Source organism: Gavia stellata, chromosome 6 (genome assembly GCF_030936135.1).
Source record: "Gavia stellata isolate bGavSte3 chromosome 6, bGavSte3.hap2, whole genome shotgun sequence".
In the NCBI taxonomy this organism is placed as follows: domain Eukaryota; kingdom Metazoa; phylum Chordata; class Aves; order Gaviiformes; family Gaviidae; genus Gavia; species Gavia stellata.
Genome location: NC_082599.1, coordinates 47,765,923 through 47,789,529, shown reverse-complemented (window position 1 = coordinate 47,789,529; position 23,607 = coordinate 47,765,923). Strand labels below are relative to the sequence as shown.

The following is a 23,607-nucleotide window of genomic DNA, read 5'->3' as shown; positions in this document are numbered from 1 at the left end:
CAGCCTAAAAAGAGTTAAAGACCTGTTGGTTTCTTTTTGCTGTTTTCAAACATCAATTACACTGAAAACAAGGGCTCTAAATTATGGTGACCTTTGCAATGACTTTTCATTTGTGGGATAGAGATGTGATGGTGTGAAAGCACTGTTAATAATAATAAAAAAATATTAATAACTTCCTCAGGAGCTGCCAAGCAAAGTGTAAATTGCTTTCTGCTTGGTATCAAATTTTCGTGTAAGGTACTGTATCATGGAAATTTTTAGTCTTGTTAAAATTCAGATGACCTAAAAATAATGCTACCCCTTCACCTCTGTGTATTTTGTCATCTCAGCTGACAAATGTGATTTTTCTAGATTTAATCAGCATTGTATAATGACTTCTACTGAAAATACAGCCTGTTGGTTTTCCCTTGTTGGCCTGTAAAATGTATAGGGAACAGTGGGTTCATTTGTTGGTCTAAGAATTTGCTGAAAATGAAACAGCCACAAAAAGCATGCTTTGGGCTGAATAGCGGCACCTGCTCGCTATTTAATGGAATTTGCATGTTTATGGCTTTTCAACTAGTTTTTTAAAAACACTTAAGGAAATCAGCACCAGTATACATTTTCAGACCGTAGTTCCGTAAAGCAAAGATTTTCCTTAGTTCATGAGACAGCTGTATCATTGACTATAGCATTGCTATGCTATTTCATGAACCTAATTAAAATTTCTGCCAAAGAATTGTCCTTTTGGTGAGAAGACAGTGAATTCTTCATGGCCCTTTGACTCTTGGCTGCTCTTCACCTCAAAGATGTCAAGTAATAACCACTGAAAATGTGTTGCATCTGTGCTAATTACTCTTTGCTAGAAATACAGTGGAGAGCAGATAGGTACCAGTTACCTGTGTGGGACACTGAGTTCTCCACACAGCTGATCTGTGCTAAATGCTGAAGCGTGACCTTGAGGTGCAGAGCTTCAGGTCCTGTAGATAATTCTCTGGTTCCCAAGGGCATGCTGAGAAAGTAGTGTTTATGATCACTTGAAAACCTTAGATACCAGGTGACAGTGAGCTTCTACCTAATCCTTATTCATCCTTGTATATGCAATAGCTTATACTTCCATCTAATTTTGGTAGAAGAAGGAAAAAAATCCCCCTCAGGCTGGCTCTTTTTCCTCAGCTTGACTTTTCAACTAATGGTGGAAGATGGAAAGGAGATCCTCAGCCTATACTTTAACCACTGAATTACTTCTTTGTCAGTGAAATTTTAGCTAGGATGAAGAATTGTTTCCTCACTGAAATTACCATGTTTATGACAGTTCTGCAAAGCTCACTGCTTTTCAGTAGCTCACAGACAGAAGATGCAAACAGCATAAGAAGCCTGAATTTTAGTATTTCTTCATCTGTCTCTTAAGCTTCCTTTAATTTGATGCTATCTGACTGCAAGGACGCGTTTGCAGTTCTTCAGCAGTGATGGTGAGTCAACAGGAAAGCAGGCAAACATTTCTGCTACCTGTCCATCCACCATGAGCGGTACAAAGAGAAAACAACTTTCAAACCCAGTTTCCAGCTTCCTCCGGGTTTGATGAGAGGATTCAGAAGGCCCAAAGCAAGAAGTCCTTTTCCTTTCTATGTTTTAATTCCTGCTGTTGAGATGGCACTTTACGCTGTGGAGGCCTACTTTGGTGTTTGTATGTCATTCATAGTTCCCCAAGGGGAAGCACACAGGGTGGCTGCATCCAGATGGGCCTGCCAAGTAATCCTGGCTGCTCAGCAGGGTGCCGCCTTCTGTGGAATGACAAGGGCCTAAAGAGATGAAGAGGGAAAGCAGCATGAGTCCGTCCTGGGAGGTGAAGATATACTAGTCCTTTTCTCTGTATAAATTGTCCTTGAAGGGAAAGTGCAGGTAAAGCTGTACCATGAAGCAGATGTTCAGATCGTGGTGTCATCTGAAGCACTGCTCTTTTTAAGGTCAATTGTAAATGTTGACACAGCCCAAAGGTGCATGTAGCTGTCAGTTGTTTCTTTTGAAAATTCGTTCTGCTTTAATAAATTGGAGAAATTCATTGTTCTAGCAAAGTCCAGAAATAACAGATGGCTCATATGTCAAGCATCAGCAAATCCTGAAGCTGTGGGCATGACCCCTGTCCATGTCCTGTTGAGAAATCTACCTGCCTTCAGGATTAGGTTGCCCAAGAGTTTGGTGTTTTCTGTAACAAGACCAGAAGTATTAAGTTCCACTTGCTTATAACATGCTGGTGTTGGACTTAAAAGCTCTCTTCCACAAAAGTAATGGAGATTTAATGTGGTTGCTGGTGTTCTTCATTATGTTTTGGAAAGAATTCAAGCTAAGAAGTTCTAACTTTATGAATGTTCAGTTGATGAGGCTGGGGAAAGCTGAACTGTGTTTTCTTTAAGCATTTGAGCCTTTGTCATCCATGCAAGTAGAAGTGCCGTTACTGATTTTGGGTGACAACGGGATTAAGGACATATAACATGAGGTCGACATCTTGTCAGACTGCTATGGACCTCTGTTTCGGGTTAGCATGGAACATGTCACCAGATTTTGCTTGAAATGAAACAGGTCCTGCAGGTATTGGGATAAGTTGTTGTGGTCAAAAACAAGTCACCCCTTTTTTTTTTTTTTTTTTGAAGTGTCTGCAGCACTGTAGATCATGACCTCCTTGATGATTATCAGCATGAAACTGCACCTAGCAATGTATTCTCGCTAGTTTTCATGAAGGTTTCACACTCATCCAGGATTTCTAAAGAGACCATTAAGGTTTTACAATTGAATATGAGAGCAGGAATACTCAAGAACAAAGAGCCTCTAATAAGTGGCAGAAGTCAAACGGAGGTTATACCTTGTGTTTATATAGCGTCTTTTAACCTAGAGTGTTCCATGAGAGTTAGTGAATTTATTGAACTGTTCTGTTCACCACTGCTTTTTCGACATGAGTCACTCCAGATGGTTATCAGTGCTGAGCCCTGCTGCACAGTAATCAAAGCAAGGGAATGGAGCTGGGCTTCCCATGCTGAGGACCCTGCCAGACTTTCTAGCCAAAGAGCAGGGTAACTGTGAAATACGCTGACAAAGCAGACAGGAGACAAGGTGACTAATAAGGCTAATGCTATTGCATGCTGCTGACTGCTGAGAGAGGCATGAAGAATTTTGTATCACTTGTGGAGCTGTTGGCACTGCTTCTTTCGATATAGATTTTTCTCACATTATCCCATGCTCTGACATGCTGGCTTGATGTATCATCTCAATAATGTGGGAAGACTGGGGAAATTCAGTGAGATGGCTATATTTCAGTACTGTGTCTGTCAAAGGAAGGATGTCAGTCAATCACAGGCTGGAAAAAGCAAACAGTATCTTATCGCTCTGTGAGACTAAAATGTTTAATGTCCCTGTGTGCAGACCTGTGCCTCCATTTTCAGGCACTTCACTCCCTTAAACAGTCATGTATTTAACCTATGTTGAGCACAAGTGTAAATCTTGCTGCATTTCACAGTGAAGAACCATTTTCCCACATTCCAGCAGTAAAGTAGAGATGAGGAGAAACATCAATTACTGCCTGAGGAGACCTGTCGTACCAATGAAGCAATTAAAATGACGCCATTAAATTAACAGTTTATATACTTAAAAGGAATGAGTTTAGGAGATTGCTGTGGCTATGAAGATTTAAAACGTGTCATTTAAATGTTTTGATTATTGGATCTGCTGATGAACTATTTCATGAGATGACTGCTCTTCTGCAAGTGGATCAAATCACTTTCTACTTAGAAGAGATCTCAGGGACATCCCATGGAACTGGCTCGTCATCTGACATAGGGAATATTTCATGTTGTAGGAGTAATGGTGATTTCAAGTCACATTGATTGCAAGTGGAGATCAAAAAAATTTTGAGATAGGGTAAGCACCTGAATGAAGGTAGCTGGTATCATTTCTCACTTACGTAATTCTTATTATGCTTTGCATCACTGTTATCAGAAGTGTCATTTTTAGCTCGTCTAAGTAAAGAGATTAAGAATTGAATCTGTAGGTAAGGCTGCTTTCCTTTTTGCTATGGTCTTGTCTTGGCATAGTCAGAGCACATTGACACAGCTGTGTGAGGAGACAGCAATGGTAACACTGGTTTGCATCTGTTTGATGGCTGGTAGCATCTGTTTGATTAACTAAAGGATTTCAGCTGTTGGAGCTGTCAATCTGACACCTTTGATGAGCACAAAAATAAATCTGTGCTACCAGGAACTGCTCATTTTTTTTCTCCTGCTTTTGATTTACTTGACTCTTTGTTTCTTTGCCGATAACTACTAGCAAGGCTAATGCGTTATAAACTCTGAAAAGTGAAGCAAGCGGTTGTCATTTTTTGCACAACAGATGTTCCTGATCAGGAATCAGACAAAGGATCTCATCACTCTTCCTCTGAGCAATTTAATTTGTCTGTTCCATGGCACACCAGCCACCTCCTGTCTAGTGACTGACATTCCCAAGTCCTATTTCATTTTAGAATCAGTTCCTTTAATCTTACAGAATTATTAGGTTTTTTCTGTGCCAGAGCAAAGAGAGTGGAAAAAAAAAAATTGCTTCATTGCTTAGGGTGTCACCAATAATGCATCACAATGAAAAGTAGCAAAGGCCTACTTCAAAATAGGAAACCCAAGTACTACATTTTAAGAGAACTAGAAAGTACTCTATGAGCACTTTTTTGAAGAAATAGCAATTTAGGTTTGACAGTGTTTCTTTAGCAGTTGTAAGACTCGGAGGTAGGGACAAGCAGCGTATAATCCATCAGATTCTTGTAACGCAACTTACCGAGGTGGAAAAATTGATATATTTTTAAGAAAAGTTGTTTGCTGTGGATCCAGTTCTCCACTCCTTAATCATGCAAGCTGTCCAAAATGAGTAATTACTGGAGGTTTTGCTTGCTTTTCCATTTAGTTTGATAAAACTATCGCTCTGCTGCTGATTTGTAGTGATGGATGGGTACTGCTGGAGATGTAAATTCTATAGTTATTCTATAATTGATTTCCCAGTTATTAGTCCAGCACAAAAAACAGTTGTTTTGCCCATGCACAGCTCCTGACTCTGCCCCCTGACTGATCCAGGATATCCAACGGGGCGCAGTCATTGCTCACCCTGCAAAGGAGGCTGCAGACTGTGCCCCGTCTTCCTACCAATACCTGCCAAAGGTTTGCTAGAAGGAAGAGGCAAGGGAAGTTGGCCTTATCGTGTGCATGTGGCCAACCCTGCACAGAACTGGCAGCTCTGCTGCCCATACAAATGGTAGAGTCTATGGCCCCAGTCACACCTGTCAGCCCTGATAAATGGGCAAACTGTATTTGAGAAGCTCATTGTACTCCATCACTAATAGAAAGAGAAACCACTCATATGACCTCTTTTCTATTTGGCAGGTTGACAGGACAGAAGTGATTCGAACCTGTATAAATCCCGTCTTCTCCAAGCTGTTCACAGTGGACTTCTATTTTGAAGAGGTGCAGCGGTTGCGGTTTGAAGTCCATGACATTAGCAGCAATCACAATGGGCTGAAGGAAGCAGATTTTCTTGGTGGCATGGAGTGCACTCTTGGACAAGTAGGTATCACTGCCTTTTTTCTCCCTCATCTCTCATCTTTTTATGTATATGAAATATATTGCTTTGTTAAATGACTGATGGGTGAGATTTGTCATTCATGACAAAATTCTTAATTGGTGCTTTGAACAGGATAATTAAGAACTTCTGCTGGTTTGATTTACTGCTGTAGTATAGCTTCAAGTCAGCCAGTGCTATAGGAAACTGAGCGTCAGTGATTGGCCTTATACAGTAAGAGCACAGGCTTATTACACCAGTGTTGAGAAATGGAAAGTTCCAAGTCCAAGGAATGCTTACAAATAAACTTTATTCAGATAAGGTAGTGCTTGGTGATGTGGCAAATAGAGAGATAGGGTTGGATTCATTTTCCTGACTCTCAGTCATCCAAAAGTTAGGTGTCTAGACTGTTACTCTTCTGATTTCCATCTTTAGTTCAGTGGAGAGAAACAGACAGTTCCAGCAGTTGATTCATTCCACCCGAAACACCCATCATAGATTAGGACAAATTGCCTTCAGGAGATACCTGTCTTTCCCCATCAGTTATCAAGAGAGTCTAGACAGCTGGCTTAAAGTAGATACCTAACTTTTTAGATGACTAAATTTAAGAGTGATGAGCCCTACCCCTGGGATCGATATCTAGAGGTCGTCAGAGCCAGATCTGCAGCGAATTCCTGTACTGCTGACTGGTAGCACACTAGAGTGTCTCAGGTATCAGAGTTTATTTCTAACTGGCATACTTTTTGTTATGCAGGGTCTCATAACACAGATCTCGGCTCTGTCTGTAATGGCAATGCTGAGGATGGTCTCGGTTTCACTGAGCTGAGTGTAAATTGGCTCTCCACTCTGTGGTCTGGGGTAGCTTGTGTGATGAGAGCAAGCAGTGCCTTTGCTTAGATTATGCATTGCAGTGCTTCCATGTAAGTTTGTAGCCTTACCATGGTAGCCTGGCATGGAAGATGCTGCAAAGCTTTTCTTTCCTGTTTTCTTACCTTTTGTTGTTGCTTCCTCAGCCCCACCACACATGAATCCCATGGTTTTTTCTTCCCAAAGCCATTAGGCAAACATGCTGAAAGTCCTCTCAGCGACAGAATTAATATGAAATATATGTATTTACTAACTTGAAAGCTCAACATGAAGGTATTGGTATTTAGGATATTTACAGTGCACAATGAAGTCTGTTCTTTATGATAGACTTTTTGTGGCCTTAATCAATGAAAATAAGCTATCCTATAACACCAAAGAGAGTGAGAAACAAAGGAAAAAGTTATTACAATATTCTCGCTTAATGGGCTTGAAAATGAAGGGGAAAAATGTCATTGCTGCTGCCTGTAGCATAAACATCTTCGTAATGATTTGATCTCTATAAATAGCACACAGCTGGGTTGGTTGCAGTGTGATTTTAATGGTAACCAAGAAAAAATAACAACAGTGTGAAATCTGTTCACAGTAATGTAGCCTTGAAGACTCTGATCTCATGTTTAGACATTTTTGGTGGGTTCCTCTCCCCCCCTTTCTGGTTTTTTAACTTTACATAATTCCTCAGCTGATTTAAACCCCCAAAATGTTAGCGCTGGAGTTGTCATCCAAGCAAAGCCATTATGAGGAGTCCAGAGTTGAAAATCCTGCAGCATAGGCTGTACATTTGGAGCTTACATTCGTGCTTAGCTGTTTGGTGTAATTACTGCATTTTTTAATGATGATAATTGAGCCGTGGCTTTTCTTGAGATAATTTTGACATGAATTTGTTGCTCTACATAATTTTATGCCTGAATAAAACATGATTTTGTGTGAGAGTGTGTGTCTGCCTACCAATTCACTTTCCCATTGCAAGTAGGTTTTATCGGAGACATGCAGGCAAGCTCCAGATTTCTAGGCATAGTCTGAAAGACTGATTCTCTTCCCATCCCCCATAAATGTACCAACTTCTATTGCGCTCTTCTAGGTAATCATTGATCTATAAGAGATTCACTGCTACCTTTGCCTGTTTGTAGGTCATCATTTAGATGTGCAGTAAACCTGCCTTTTTGCCTGAATCATGTAATACTCCTACCTAAAACAAAATTAGTAGGAATAATAAATACTGGGAAAGTCAATACCGTGGTTATGCAGTAAGCTGACAGAGGGAAGTGAGTGTCTTTTTCTTCTGATCTATCTAAATCTTAACGTGCAACCTACCCAATAGATACAAGCTTATTGGAAATTTGGGGTCTTGGAGGATGCAAAAGATGGACTAATGCATTCCTTTGGAAGGTGTCATTATTAGTAGTCTCCTCCCAAATGCTGTAAGAAATCTGTGTCCCAAAAGACTGATAAGGGCAGTGACTTGTAGGCTGTTAGATCCTGAACGTACACTGGTGACATCCCACTGGATTTTCAGCAAGACTTATATCTACTGCTCTTGCGGACAAGCCAACTCACTGCCTCTACTGGTAAATACTGTGGTTAGCAGCATCCTGGCATGCAATCAGTTATACTTGGATGCAAAGAGTAGATGCATCAACAGGCATTTCATATGCCACAGTATTTAAACACAGTAGAACAAACGGTTGTAGATAGATACATGCGGAGTGTAATTGAGAAAAAGTCAATATGCTAAATAGAGATGTTTCCTTAAACTGGTTTGCTTTGTCAAGAGTTGCCCTTTCAAATAAAACAATAGCAGATTATCTTTTGAAGGGTTTGAGGGGGAGGAGGTTTAGTGAAGGGTTTTTGGGGGGATTTTTTGGTGTGTTTTCAGGTACTAAAAGTCTGTTCCTTCCACTCAGAAAGGCTCTTTTTACATTTCGGTTTCCCAGCTCCTTCAGAGTGTCCTGGTAACGTGCTGAACTGCAGAATGCTAACAAAGCTGTTCTGTACGATTGGAATGATAGATGAAGAAAACCCTAAAATATTAGAGAAGGTACTAAAGTCGAAAGTTCAAACAAATTTTCTTCAGTTAGTAGCATCATCTTAAAATATGGTCTGCAATTACGTTATTTATAAAATGCAGTTTCTTAAGGAACTTTACATCAAGAGAATGTACCATATTCCAACCAATTAAGCTGTCTATGCTGTATTACTTAAATAAAGTGGAATTGTTAAATGGTAGGTTAAGATGCATAATTAAAAACTGTGCATATTAAAAATATGTTTTTATTTTTAATTTTGCAGTTCACTTCTAAATAACTGCATAAAACTAATACGTAATAATGCCTTTTTTTAACAGTTAAGTTGTGCAGTCATACGGTAGCCACATAAGCAAGGAAACTATACTGTGTTGTGCTTGTAACCTCACAAAGATTATTCCAAATCTGAAGCATATTTGTGAAATTATGGGACACTTTTTTTTTTTAACAGTGTGGTCCTCTAAAACACAACAGAGCATGAAACATCCTTTATCCAGATGCGTTTGTGAAAGAAGTTGTTTGGGTTTTACCTTTGGCTTTGTCTTGGTTTAGGAATATAGCTATAGAAAGAGCAGATAAATTCTAGCAAAGTTAACATTTCTAGTTTTTACCCTAAATTCCTACAGGTATCTAAATTCCTACAGAATTCCACAGAATTCCTACCTGGAAGACATTTCTTATCAGAATTTGAGCATGCAACCAGCTTGTTCTGACAAAAATCTGTTAAATCTTGAGTTTAAGGCTGAGTCTGGATAATTTCATCCCACATGAAATAACTTTGAGGAAGATATGATTAGAAACCTGTGTGGGGCTGGAAGTGGAGACTCAGCTGTGACAGAATAGTGGCTGTGTTTCAACTGAGCCTTAAGAAAAGCTGGAATTGGAGGGAAAGTTTAGTGCAATTTACTTGAAATGCTATGCATGGAGGTAGCATAGACATTTGGGAATGTGTGCTTTACCTGTTCAAATTATAAAGTAATTTAAGTCAGAAGGGACCTCTAGAGTCTTTAGTTCAATCTGCAGCTCAAAACAGATTACAGCAGGTTGCTCAGGGGCTTGTCCAGTCCCATTGTGAATGTCTCCAAGGATGGACATCTCACAGCCTCTCTGGGCTCTGTCCCAGTGCTTTGCCACCCTCACAACAGCAATGGTTTCCTGTCCCCAGGGCTTGCCTACCTCTGGCAAGACCAGAGAAAAGCAGAGGCATAATGAACCCTCACTCCTGTGTTGTGTGCAAACACTTACAAATAGTTGTAGCAGCTTTCCAGTGGCAAAAGAAAGTCTGAACTGGCAAATCAAAAGTAAACAAAGCAGGGATGACTTAGCCATAGCCGGTCGTGCTTTGGGAGGAAGGGAGTAATAGCAGCCGCCTTGAGCTGCTGCGGTAGATGACAGCTCTCATCCTTTGGAGTGGGAGTGTTGGTGTAGGGAAGTGGTTTGGCACTGTGCTTTCCACTACAACAGAAATGGCTTGGGATGCTCCATCAGGCTGTGCATCTGTCCACTAGTCTTCTAGCTCTTTGATTCTCTCTAAATAGTTGCTGTTCTTTGCATAAGCACTGGCAAGCAGAGGCACCCGTGTATCTTTGTAGTGATAAGCAGTGAAATCACAAGCAGTAATATTTTAACTGCCATTTCGGGGCATGACTGTATAAAGGTGACCTCTTGCTTTCATATAGGTGCTTTAGGTGCTATGAATCAGTTCATCGTTGGTTGTGATTTTACAGATGTCGTCTGTAACTGAGCAGAGTAAATTCTTCCCCTTCTCTTTCCTCTTTGTTTTTCCCTTTCCCCCTCCCCATCCCTAGGAAAAGTGTTCAGGCACTCCACGCACCCAGACTAATCACTTCCAACTGAATCCCCGTCCAATCACTGAAGGTTTTATATTTCTGCTGCTTTTTGGTTGCTCACAAAAACTGTGATTGATTGTTTCGAGAGGCAAGAGATAGATTTTTTTTTTTTTTTTTTTTTTTTTTTTTTTTTTTATTTAGTGGTTCAGGGGTTTTTGTCCAACAAAAAACAATAGAAAAAAGTTCTTATATAGACAAACACTGCCAAAAATTTAATAACCTAATTTTCGTGGTATTCAGCTGGGATAGCAAAATCCCAAACCCAAGTCCTTTTCTGTTTATGTGTTAGTGCCTTCATGTGTTCCAAGCCTCTCTAAAGCTCTCTTACTGGAATTGTTCAGTTCTATATTCCATAAACTTTATAAAGCATTGAAATTGCATCATTTAGTACAGTAGGGGCGCAAACATTCTAATAGCTAAAGTTAACTTCTTCACCACACAGGAATTAAGTATCAGGAGGATGGCTTAGGAACACTTTTTTCCTATGAAGTTTCACCCAGAAGTCTCAGCCTGATCTTTAAGAACTCACAAAAATTATTTCTATGAATAATCATTTTCTGATGAGAAGTAAACAAACTTATGTTGCCAAGACATTCTTCATTACTGCTCAGCTGTGCCTGCAACATCATTAAATTATAGGAACCAGTAAAGATGTTATTTCTTAAATGCTGTGAACCATCCCAGCTCTGCAGTGTGGGAATAGCCTTTGTGGCTTTTCTTTTGTTACTTACCACAGCTGTTTCAAATTTGTGATTCCATCCCTTGTTTGGTTTCTTTTAATTTGCAGAAGTGTTAAAATATTGTTACAATTCACAACTCCCTTACTTGCTCAACTAGTAGCACAAGTAAAGAAAACTGTAGAGATGTACATCTTTTCCTGCCAAGAACCTTTTCAAGTATTATTTAGAGATTTAATATTTCCCATACATGCATTTGTGTACAAATCGGATTGAAAATCTTCCTTCTCGGTAATGAGTATTATTGTTTCTTGTACGCTTTTAATAATATATGCCATCAGCAGATTATGCACTTGAAAATGCTGACTGATTTTTAGTTCAGTTTCAGCCATTGCAAATCCCCTTGCTCTTGAGTTGGAGAAAGGCTAAAAGAGCCATGATCGTACCTGAATTAATTAAATTGAAATAGTAGTTTGTATGAGAAAATTTGTTTAATAGACTGTTGACTGCTTCTGCGGTGCAAAAGACATAGGACCAGTTTTTTCAAGGTATTTGAATTCCTAAATCTCATTAGATGTCTGTATGCCTCCTTAGGTATATAAATACCTTTAAATATTTGGCCTTTGATCTCCTCCAAATGAAGTTGCTCAATTCATTAGTGGGATGAATAATGCACTTTATTAGATATGAATGTAATTTTCTACCAGGGCTGACTCAGAGCACAAGCAAATCATCAATGCAGCACTCTTCCCTAACTTTGGCTAACCATTTAAACACCTCAGTTATCCCCAGGAAGCTCTTGGTTTGCCATTGCAGCATGATCTCTGAAGCTGTAAGATTTTCAGTTCTAGATTAATCTTGCCAGTCAAAGTTAATGGAATTACTTGTACAGTTTGTACGGCTTTGTTTTTACATACTTTATCTTTTTGTATGAATTACTGTAGCAGTCTTTAGAAAAGTAATTTAAAATTTAGTTTGCTATTATAATGCGTTATTATTATGACTAATTATAAAAGGGCTGCTACCCTATATACTAATTAAATTCAAAGACCTTTTATGCTATGGATAAGCTCTTTCCTGTAATAACATTATTGCCTCTTGTTATAGGGATACCTTTTTATCTCAGTGTTCTGTTTTGATTGACTATTTTCAGGTACAGATTTTTAACAAAGACAGGGAGAGGTGTAATTCAGCTGTAAATAGACTGTGAGCTGATCAATACTATAGGGAGCAAAAGAAATCTTCAAGAGTGGTGAGTATGGTACAGAAAGTGTCATAGGTATGGGGAGGATGATTATCACAATAAAACTGGCTCTACCAAGAAACATGAATTCTGTGAGCAGACAGAATGACATTTCCTTCATTATGGACATATGCATCTGACCTTCTTCTCTTGTAGGGATTTCTTGGCATCTGTGAAGGGGTGAACTCATCCCCCAAACCTTTTTTTCATGAGAGTGGAGTAATGTCACTGGCATCTACCTGCTGTCTGGTCTCTTTTCATGTTGAAATGTAGCATGCTTGATGCATTTTTGACTGTCTGCGACCATTCAGGGAAATTATTTGGTGGGTTCAGAAACAGCTGGGGGATAGATAGCAAGACAGACACTAGCACATCAGAGTTGTATAAATCTTGCTTTGTCAAAAACCAGGCTAAAGATGAATGCGTGAAGAAGGAGAGACAGTTTTTACAGTGTGAGCCAGAGCTACCTCCGTTCTTCTGCCCTTGCTTAAATCGGTCATTTACCCACACAGGTAAAATGTAAGTAAAGTGCTTAAATCGGTCATTTACCCACACAGGTAAAATGTAAGTAAAGTCTGACATTTTATTTGTGGGTGTTTAGAAGCTTATAGTATTTGACTTAAATGGATTAGAGCAAAAGCACACTCATATGTTAATTGACAAGCTTCAAGAGACATTTTACAAATGTTACATCTCAAATCATTTGTCTAGCCACTCTGATTGTATCATTCTACTTACAGCAATATCATGAAAGTATTACAGTCCTTCACTTCGCAGACTTTATAGCTGTGAAAAAGCTGTGCTTTTAAGGGTTTATTTTTATGCAAGAAGAGGAGAAGAGGAGAGCTTAAGAGAGCGTGTACCATAACTAGTAAATACTTTTGATATGACTATGTCCTGAGTTTTACATATCATAGAATCCTTCTCCTGCTATACACCGAAGATGAAAATTATTTTGGAAACACAGTCAAGTAATTGTAATTGTATGTGTTAAAATCTCTTGGCAAGATAGCAATTGCTTGTCAAGAAAGGAACAGAAATTAGGTAAAAGATGCTTTAGGTTAGGCCAGCTGTGCATTTTAGCACCCTTTGTAGCAAACAATTCAAAAAGCTGTAACTTCAGGAGGCTCTGAAAAACTCATTCAAGTCAACTGTTGTTTTAGAAAGGCAGGTGGCTGTACAGTGCTGAGCAATGTAAATTTGGAGGCTGAAATTTCACAAGTACTTGTCTCACTTTTTGAATCCAAGCAATGCTGAGCACAACATGGTACAAGCAAAAAAATCCGAAACTAGTGATGGAAAGACACAAGACAGTGGTTCCTCCCAAGAATGTGGAGGACAACCCAAGAAGGCTTAAATAACGTTCATCTTCTCTCTACAAGCAGTGGGGTGCAGGCAAAGAGGATGACAGTAAGATAGAGACAGATTTCTTATAAAGTGGGTTTGAAGCATTTAATGTTTTAGTAGCTATTAGTTAATTTAACTGGAGAAGGACAACTGACACTGTATTACAGGAATTTGAAGAATGCCCTTTGAAAAGGAACATGTTTGTTCACTTTTCTAAATTGAGAAAAACAAAATGAAAATATGGAAGGCTGATGTAAGTATGAAGTCTTAGTCTTCTCAGTTTGGGCTATTAACTGAGCCCATCTTAAGACACTAAATTATAACTAAATTATAACTAATAACTGAGGCAAAATGCTTAGAAAAGACAAGTGCAGAGTACAGAATTACCCCTTGCTGAAGTTTAAGGAGGGAGGAGGCAGTGGAGCTGTGGTACTGTTAAATGTAAATCTTTACATCACAGAGAAATGCTGTTTGGGCAGATGTGCTTCCTGGCTGGCCTCACAAACACCACCACAGGGAGGTGTACACACTGTTGTAACAAAGTAGAGCCATGTTTAAAAAAAGATGCTGATAGCTGAGTGAAATATGCCACTTGGGAAGTGCATGCATATTGTTAGCAAAAAGATGAGAAGATTAGCTCAGAGAGGTTCCGTAGAGGATTGGTAGGTAGTATCACAGCTGAAGGTGAGTAGCTTAGCAGTCCAAAAGCAAGTGGAATATTCATGAGGCTTAATCTGGACATTGATGCATGAGCTAACATGATGTCAAAACCATGGACAAGCCTGAGAGCTTACAGTGGTCATTCTGCAGCTAGAGAAGTAGTTCAGCTGCAATTTGGAAAGATACAAATTGAAGTAGTGCCTAGGGGAGGAGGGGAAAGTAATGCTTGTTGAGTTAGAAGACCTATCAAGCCAAGGAGCTGATCAGGGATGAACATCCACTGGAGGGCAGTTAGAAGTCTAGAGAAGAATTTGCAGATTTTTGTAAGGGTTGTTGAAAGGTTCAAGAGAGACATTTTTGGAAAGAGTATGATAGCTACTTTTCTTTGCTTAATATATCAACACAGTTCTAGTGAAAGCTGTTAGGAAAACGCTCTGTTTGTACAGGTAACGTTGCTGTTTCATGGGAGATTGCTTCTGCAGACTCGAGGTTGTATTGTGTGTGGCACCAAGGCCTCTGCGCTTGGCGAGTGAATGCATTTGCTGGTGAAGATTCAGTCTGTGTAAAAGGCATTTGGATCAAGGGGAAAACGCTAATAAAATGTCACTAGGTGCTCTTTGCAGTCCTGAAAAGAATTGAGTCTGCTAGGCGAAAGTTAAGCAACTGTGCAAGTCCGTGTAACAGGAATAACACATCTGGGAGAAGAATTAATATAGGGGTGCTGGGAAATGATTGTTCTGCTAAAGCTCTTTGTCTGACTATCCCAGCTGGCAAGGAAGAGATACAAAGACTTCTTGGCATTGTGTGCTGTGGAGGGAAATTTGTGCCTAACCTGTCTGTCTAAATAACTAAATTTGGGGTTCCTGTAAGAAAGTCCAATGGGCAGAAGAGCCCAGTCTGAATAAAGAACTTGAGACATTGAAGGAGTTGTTTAAAATGATCCTAATCTTCCAGTTTCATAACCACAAAGCTAAGTTGCATACACTCTTACATGTCACTAAGCAGAGTACTTGCTCAGTCCTTGGTTCTGTCAAATTCAGAGACCAGTGGTTCACATGTCACAAGGGTTAATAAAAGCCAAGTGTCATAGCACATAAATAGAAAAGGAGCTATGGCCATTATCCATGGACATTTCAAGAAGCCTTTAACAAAAGAATATTGGTGTTATGTCCAGAGCTAGATATTGTACAAGTCAATTTAATTGAAGGAAGGAAATAAACAAAAACCACACGGCTTTCTGATCCCAGAGGAAATGTGGAGTGTGACCATCAGGCCCCCAGCTCAGGGTGGAACTTTGCAAAACTGAGTCAATGCTGTTGAAAGAACTTGCACCAGACCCAACTGTCAATGTAAAAAGTACTTCTCAGTATGATATATGGGATTTATCTGTTCCTGCCAAAGCTATATCACTAGGTTAAAAAGCCATATTGAAATTTTCTCGTTAGTTTGATTTATAAGCATTGGGAATTCTGTATGATATTATTGAAAGTTATTCCTATATTTGGTTAAGGAATGACCACATAGAGAAATGTATTTTTAAAGGTTCTTACACAAGCCAGGTAAATGGGTAAAATATTTCACAGCTCATCTTACACAGTGCTGATTAGTCACGACTCAGACATAGGAGAGAGCAAACCTTCATCAGAGTCCTTGTCTCTGAGTGACTGCTGAGCAATGCACTGTACACAGCTGGTGTCAGTGCCTCAGCGCTTTTATCCAAGGTGTTGCATCTGTTCATACTTTTGAAATAAAAAAAGCAAAGCACCTTTTATATATTTTAAATTGGAATAGCATCAAAGGGCAACATGTGAATCCAGATTTAATTACAGCAATATAGAGCATCTGTTCAGATCTGTTCTTAACCTATTTGGACTTGTATGTAATAAGGCAAATTTAGATCATCTTCAAGGGAATTTCCCATCCCTGTCTTAGCAAGGAGCTGATATCCCTTCGCACCGCAGACCAGAAATCTAGTTGAGATGATTTTCTGGTGAGATGATTGCATATTTGATAAATAGGAATCACTTCATGTGCGTATCCTCCCTCTCTGAAACAGAGCAGCAGCTTTTACATTCTGTTCCTATTCCCACCTCTTGCAAACGTATTCAGTATGATACGTATTACTGCACGTGTGGCTGTCTCAGACCAGAACTGTGTCACCTCTTAAATCCCTGAGGTTTCTACATCCATTTGTTCACCAGTAGGTCATGCTTCTAATAAAATGTTCATGAAAAAACACGTTCTGGAAATGTAATGAGATTTATTACAGCTGAACTGGATTCTACTATCTGTGTTTTGGAAAGAAGAGAGACATTTATTTTCTGCACTTCTTCACATCAGTTTTGGACAAAACACCTTTTTCTCTGAAGTTGAAGTTTTAAATTGCAAGTTTTTGAAGCAAGAGTCAAACCAAAGGCTCCTGACAGATGGAAGACCTGTAGTTAATTACCTTCTTGTAAGCCGTTTTGCAAGTTCAGCCATTTCTGTAACTCTGAACTTAGGCAAGTGTTTTCTAGGCCCTCGAGTTATTGTTGTTTAGGACTTGGTGTCTGGCAATCATGTCAGCAAATGCTTTTTATGGTAATGTTCAGAAGAAGATTTACACTGATGCATAAACAATAAATATGATATATAATTGACGGCAGCTTCTTTAGAAGTGGTTCTTTTAACCAATGAGAGCTGGTTTGTACAGTGCATAAACAAAATGGGCAATTTATTGCTAAGGAAAATAGATTCCTTGACAGTTATTGCAATGATAGTCTGCAGATCCTAAATCACTAATTACAGTTTGAGGCAATGATGCTGGCACATTGTTGCCAGATGGAAGATTCATTTTACTGGCCACTTAATTAACAACTGATAAACACTTGCACACAAATACACATATTTACATATGTAGAGTGCTTCCTGTGTCACAACGATGCTAATGGCTTAGAGAGCAAGTCTTGTTAATGCGATCTAATAATGGGAATGTCAGAATAAATTATCTTCTCTGGAACTGCGAGCCGTCTATCTGCCACCTGCATGGGAGCTCCTGAGGTTCAGGTTTCTGTCTGCCCGATGCTTCTTGAAAGCTGGGACGCTTTTGAAAGCAGCAAAGGGAGCTGTAGGAATTTGGGTAGTTCAGAGGGACAAGTCCTGTTGTTTCTAAAAGAGGCTAGCTGAAGGACAGGTTCCCATCTGATTTCTATCTCATACTGGGGGTATATATATATATGTAACATATCTGAAAAAGTTTCTTCTACACAATACCCACAGCTTTCAGTGGAAGAGCTTAATGTATTCTACAAAGTTGTCTGTGTATCTCAGGGAAGGAGGTGAGGTCATAGAGATAAATGGGTCCTGCTCCCCAGCTGCTAGAATTCATTGTCTGGTTGGTACAGAACAGTACTTTAATGATGTATTAAGAATAATCTGTCGTATTTCTGTATTACCTCTCATCTGAGAATCTCAAACAAGGTTTTTTTAAATTGCACCTCACAGTTCACAGGAGCGCAATGATTTTTGCTTGAACCTGTTTAGGTGGCAAAAAACCCAGAGGTATGGGTGACTTAAAGGGTCACAGCAAACAATCTTTCCAAGATGCTAGGGAAGAAAAAGGACATCTGAATTCTGGCAGTACTGGTCATCTTACCTGTACTCCTGTCTGTGGTTGCCACTGTCCAATACTAGTGGTGAAATCCAAAAGTTAATTTGGAAAAGTGAGTGAGATGATGGCAGCAGGCTGGTTTAAGGAAGGCAGTCCAAAAAGGACGAGTGCTAAATTACTCACTTGAGTAATAGCCAGCTGCAAAAATGCAGGGTAAGAAACAGCCAGCAGTCTGAAATGGCCGTAAAATGAACATTAGTTAACAGTATCTTGGTGTTCGTAAAATAAGTCAAATGCAATTCTGGACTGTATCAGCAGCATAGCTTGCAAGGCATGAGAAGCTCTTCTTACGTAGGAAGGACCTGGAGTATTATGTCCAATTTTCAGCATTATTTTAAGAGTAGGATATGGACCACCAGCAGAGAGCAGTTTGAGGGCTAGAAAATTTGGTCAAAAAGGAAAGATAGGGTAAACTTAGGTTCTGTAGTCTAAAGAAGACTGTGGAGAGTTGATATTAGTCTTCAGATACAACGATTGCCTCAAAGAGGAAGGGAGAAAGATTGTCTTACTTATTCATGGTGCATGGACAGAAATAATGGGCTTAAACTGCAGAGAATTGGATTAGCTGTTAGCAAAATACATTTACAGTAAGGATAATGAATACCATAATAAATTGCCAGGGAAGGGTGTTTCCCGCTACCTCAGGATATCTTTAAGAACTGATTAGACACCTGTCTGTCAGGTACAGCTGACCCAGGTGTAACTGGTCCTACATTAGGACTGAGAAGCTGAACAAAGTGATTCTGGTTGTCCTGTCCCGCCCTGTGGCAAGCCTGCTATCCGGTCCTGTGATGGCTCTCCTGTCTCACATTTAAAGACCATTTAAAACTTGCTTCTCTGCTCCTGCCTCGGTCATGACAGTAGCTGAGGATAATCTGAGGTGCCATGTTTGCTTCTCTGTTCAATTCAGCAAACTAATGGGCGACAAACATGTTTCCCATGTGATGTTAGGCTAAAATTTACATCCTATTCACTCTTACCTCACAGCACATTTTTTGCCTGGCCGTGACTTTGCGTTACTCACACTCCTCTGACTCCGGCCGTTACCTACTGATGTGGTTATTGCTGAAATGTATATGATGCCTAGGACTCTAATGAAGGGCCTGGAGCCATTCTTTTCCCGTGATGATTGCCTCTCTTTTACAACTAGTACTTCTGCATATTTTGCCTAAGATGTCTATTTGTGGATCATTTTATTTGAAGTGTTATAGATTAGCCATCCGGATGAAGTTGTCTGAGTAATGTCAGATGGGGGAAAGGACTGTTTCTAGTACAAAAGCCACAATCCAGAGGTTAGGGTTTTTCCCAGGGCAGAAGCAGTCTTCTGCTCAGTATCTGCACAGCACCTGGCACAGCACAATCCTGCTGCAATATTGTCACATTGAAAATAATATTAATTGTGATTCCTAAGCTGAGTTTGGAGTTACCTCTACATCTGTCTACATTTTGAAGTTTTCCAATTAAAAACTAAATAAATTAATACAGCATTTACTTTACAGAGAAGAGGAACCTAGTATACTGGGACATCACCGTAGCTTATGAATTATGCATTACTGTCAGAGTTTTTCCTTTTCTAATATTTTTACTGATCTGGTTTTAAACATTTCAAGATTGTTAGGGAAGTTTAATGATTATTGGTATAAGAAATAACATCTTTTGTCAGTGTCACTCTGATAACTGTTACTTGAGTACATTTATAAATTGGTCAATGGACAAGTTAATTTGCAATGCTGAGTTCCAGGGCAGGTTTGGTACCTGTTACAATTTCGGAACTAACACTGTGAGGCAGATTGCTTGCTTCTTTCCTGAGTTTAGAGTTGCTGATATTTTGAAATAAAATAAATGCTTTCTCTCTGAAACAGACTTCAATTTCCTATAAAAATAAATGGGGTTTGGAGGCATCTCTGATAGATGTGCTGTGTACAGCTCCCCCCATTATTGTATTCTAAGTCCATTTAAAGCTTGCTTCTGTCCTGCTGTTGCCATCACAGCAATAGTTGAGGAAAGTCTGCAGCGCAATTTCCACTACTTTCTTCAACTCGGTGAATTGTATTCTTCCCATTCTGCTTGACCCCATCTACTTGCTTTGTCCTTCCATTGCATCCTGTCTGCAGGCTTCCTGCGGAACCTTTCTTCTCAGTCGTGGTCTTACTGTGCTAACTCTAATCACTACCTTGATACAAAAAAAAGGCAACATAAAAATGAAATCACAATAAGCCATGTATTTACTACAGATTCTCTTTTTTTCCCCCCTTTGTTTTTATTTTTGTGCAGATTGTTTCTCAGAGGAAACTCTCCAAGTCCTTACTGAAACATGGGAATACAGCAGGAAAGTCATCTATAACAGTAAGTCAGTCTTAAATACACTCTTATTTTCCTGTTATTTAGAAACATCTAATGTGACTAATTCTCCCTAAAAGCATCCTGCTAAGTAAACAGAATAACCCCTGATTGAGAAATGTATTTAAACTGTTTATTTAACAGATTACTTGTACTGTTTCTGACAAATGCTTGTTGTGAGGAAATGGCAACAAATAATGTATGGTTTGTACAGAAGCCACAATATTTACTACTACTACTACTACTACTTCTAAGGTACTTTGATGACAGCAAGTAAGTTGTGCTGCTTGATTACTTTTAGTTGAAGCTCTAGAACCTTCAGAAATTCATTTTGACCCGCTTTGACACATGAAGGAGTCTGATATTTGTTGGCCTTTGGGCTTTTTCCAGTCTCTAAAAAAATAAAACCAATTCAGAAAACACACACACATGCACCCAGCAACACCAAATGCAGAAGTTTGATGAGATTAGGTATTTTAGCTGTGTTGTAATGCAATTATGGACTGGATAGTTATAGCAGCCCCATGTGTATTTTGAAATCTGCAAATCAATGTATTACCTCTCTCTCATCTTTCTCTTCGCTGGCTTGTTTGGGAGATCAAGCTTGTCTGCACTGAACCTAGCATGCTTGTGACATTTGCAGCTCTGCATTAAGACAAATACTATAATAAAATATTCTGCTCTGGGGATCTCTGCTCTGTTGCCTCATGGGGTTGAGAAGGATTTCTTTCATTGATGTGCAATTAGCCAGATGGGTTTCTTTGGGCTTGATTGTTTGGATTTTTTTTCTGCCTTCAGCCACGGAAGAGATAGCAGAGTGTGAGAAATAATGCTTTCGAGAGCTCAGGGAATTTTCTTTCTTAGATGTCTTCCTTGGTGCCTGGCTGGGAAGGGATTTGCTTAAATGCATAAGGTGAAACTAATTTTTGGTCTGGGTTTGGAAAGGAATTCCCCACTCTTCTGGCTGAATAGAACCAGGAGAGAGTTTTGGTCCCTAAATAACTTGTGTTTTGCCTGCTGGGATTATTTGGACACACTTCATCTTGTCCATCCGCATGGTGTTCTGTACACCCTTCCTCCTCTATGAGGGACACGAAGGAGTTTAGTCTTGTGAAAACACAATATTGTTAGGCTTGCTAGTAGAGTGTTCTGGCAAAAATTAATGCTCTGTGATATACAGAAGATGAGAGAAAATGAGTTAATAGTCCCTGCTGGCCTAACACTGGGTGATAACCATGAACCATGGACTTAGTTACTTGCTTTGGCTTCTGGCCAGTGGTACTAAAGAGCAAGTCAACTTTACTCAAATGGGAGAAAACTGAACTCAGACAAAAAATATTGTGTGGGAAGTTTGCTGTCTCAACAGAGTAAGTCAAAATCAATATGTATCATTATTTCTGGACATGGGGTACCTACCAGGTGTCTGTCAAGTATGGAAGTTACAAATACTAGTTTCCTAAATTGTTCAGTGTTGTGAATGATGAGGTTTTTGTAGGATTTTGAAAATTCCTGTCTCAGCATGTTTTGCTGGAATTTTATCAGCCCTTTGACTGTGTAATGTCTCATCAATACAGTTTTATTATATGACTGTGGCATAAAAACAGAACCTCGATCAGCTTCTCCAGTTGGACATCTGTCAAACTTTATAAGAAAGAGTTCGTTATTTTCAGTTAAAAATATTTGTGAAACTTGGTGTGCAAATCCCAGAGCACTGTTTGTCATATACAGCTTATGACCTTTTAATCCATCAAACTACATGAAAGAGAAATGTTGTGTCACACTCTATGAACCAAATTTCCAGCAAGCTCACGTTTTCCTGGAACATGTGAAACACCACATATGTGCTTGTGTGATGGTACTTTCATGCACGGTTAAGCATCTGTGCCCCTACATGGCTGCATGTGAATATTTTGCATGAGGAAATACTACAGCTCACTGCTGTGAGTTGTCACAGCCAGAATAGTCTTAACGCCCCACAGTCCCTTTGGAGGTGTCCTTCCTCCAAGGTCGGCTTGGCTGCAGGCCCTCAGAGGTACCTCCTCTGGCATGGAGCAGCTCCTTCCAAGAGCTTATCTCCAGCTGTGCCCTCAACAACATCCCCTTCCCTGTGCCTCCTCCTGGATCTTTTTTAGGGTGGCCTCACAGCCTTCCTACTGCACCTCTCTTTGTGCCTCCTGCCTCTAGCAGCTGCCACCCTGTCTTAAATATGTTCATACAGAGGTGCCATATGCACTTCTGGTGGGTTGATGTTACGGGATGCAGTTGGTAGCTGCTGCCTACTGCCAAATCAGCTGGAGCGGGCTGTGACCAGCACGGAGAAGTTCATGGCCTGCATACATGGGCAGTAAAAACCTCCCACGCTACAGTGCTCTGACTGCAGCTCTAACCTCAGCGGCCTACAGCTGGTTTGAAGAATAGTTGGGGTGTCCCAGCGGCTCCCCGAGGACCTGGAGTCTATGCGGTGGAGATGGTCTGAGCCTGGCTGGGGAGCTGATGTTCCTGCCAAGTGTGTGGCCATGGGCATGAAACAGCCAGGAAATAGGTTCTTTTAGGCAATTTAATCTCTGGGGAGAATATTTAAAATAGGGAAAGATTTTATAACTGTCTAACAGAATATAATGAGGTTTGTTTTAAAGAACATTTTTCAGTGAAATATCCCAGGTTTGGTTAACACCTTCTCTCCACTGAAGCATTTTAATGGCCTAGTCAGGAAGGCTGTTTTGGTTGGTTTTGTTTGCTTTCTTTTAACACCATTGCACAGCACAATGACTGGCATCTTTATCAGCATAGCTTACACCATCTGAAAGGATCACACGTTTTAGTGTTACTTTCTTCTGACTCAGTGTACAGTAAATGGTTTTGCCAATGTAGCTATTGCAGAAGAACTATACCAGGAGAACTCTCCTACTGTAAATGTGCCTTTCATGGAAACTAATGACAGGTGACTTCACGTCTTTTTCCAAACCAAATAAATGATGCTGAAGCAGCATAAAAATAATCTAAGCTTTAGACCCAAATAATACGACTCTTGTATAGCTTTTTTGTCCCCTTTGGACATTGTGAGACTGTGCAATTATCCGCTGTCCTATCTGAGGAAAAGTACTTGGTCAGAGGAAAGGAATCCCTGATGGATGGTTGGGTCTGTCCATTAGCAGGTGATTGACAAGGCATAGTTGCGTGATACAAAGTGGTTCAGGTTTGTAAACTTAACAAGGTGCCACCCATCAGCTGAGGAAGGGATCCACTGAACGTTCTTAGCCCTTCCTGATTGCAAAGAGAAACATATTAACTTGTACCACACTTCAGTTTCCTAACAGGGTCTACAGTCTTCACACTGAAAAATGGCATCTTTCTCCCCTTTCATTACACCATGCCAAACTCAAAT

The 23,607-nt window shown here is 39.8% G+C and overlaps 1 protein-coding gene across 1 annotated transcript in view; it reads left to right on the top strand.

Annotated features, from left to right (window-relative positions):
• The window catches only part of CPNE4 (copine 4), a 201,979-nt gene that overhangs the window by 80,259 nt on the left and 98,113 nt on the right, over positions 1-23,607 (top strand). The window contains exons 3-4 of the mRNA XM_059819136.1: positions 5,394-5,573; positions 20,157-20,228. Of these exons, the coding sequence (XP_059675119.1) occupies positions 5,394-5,573; positions 20,157-20,228 (252 nt within the window). The remainder of the gene's footprint in view (positions 1-5,393; positions 5,574-20,156; positions 20,229-23,607) is intronic.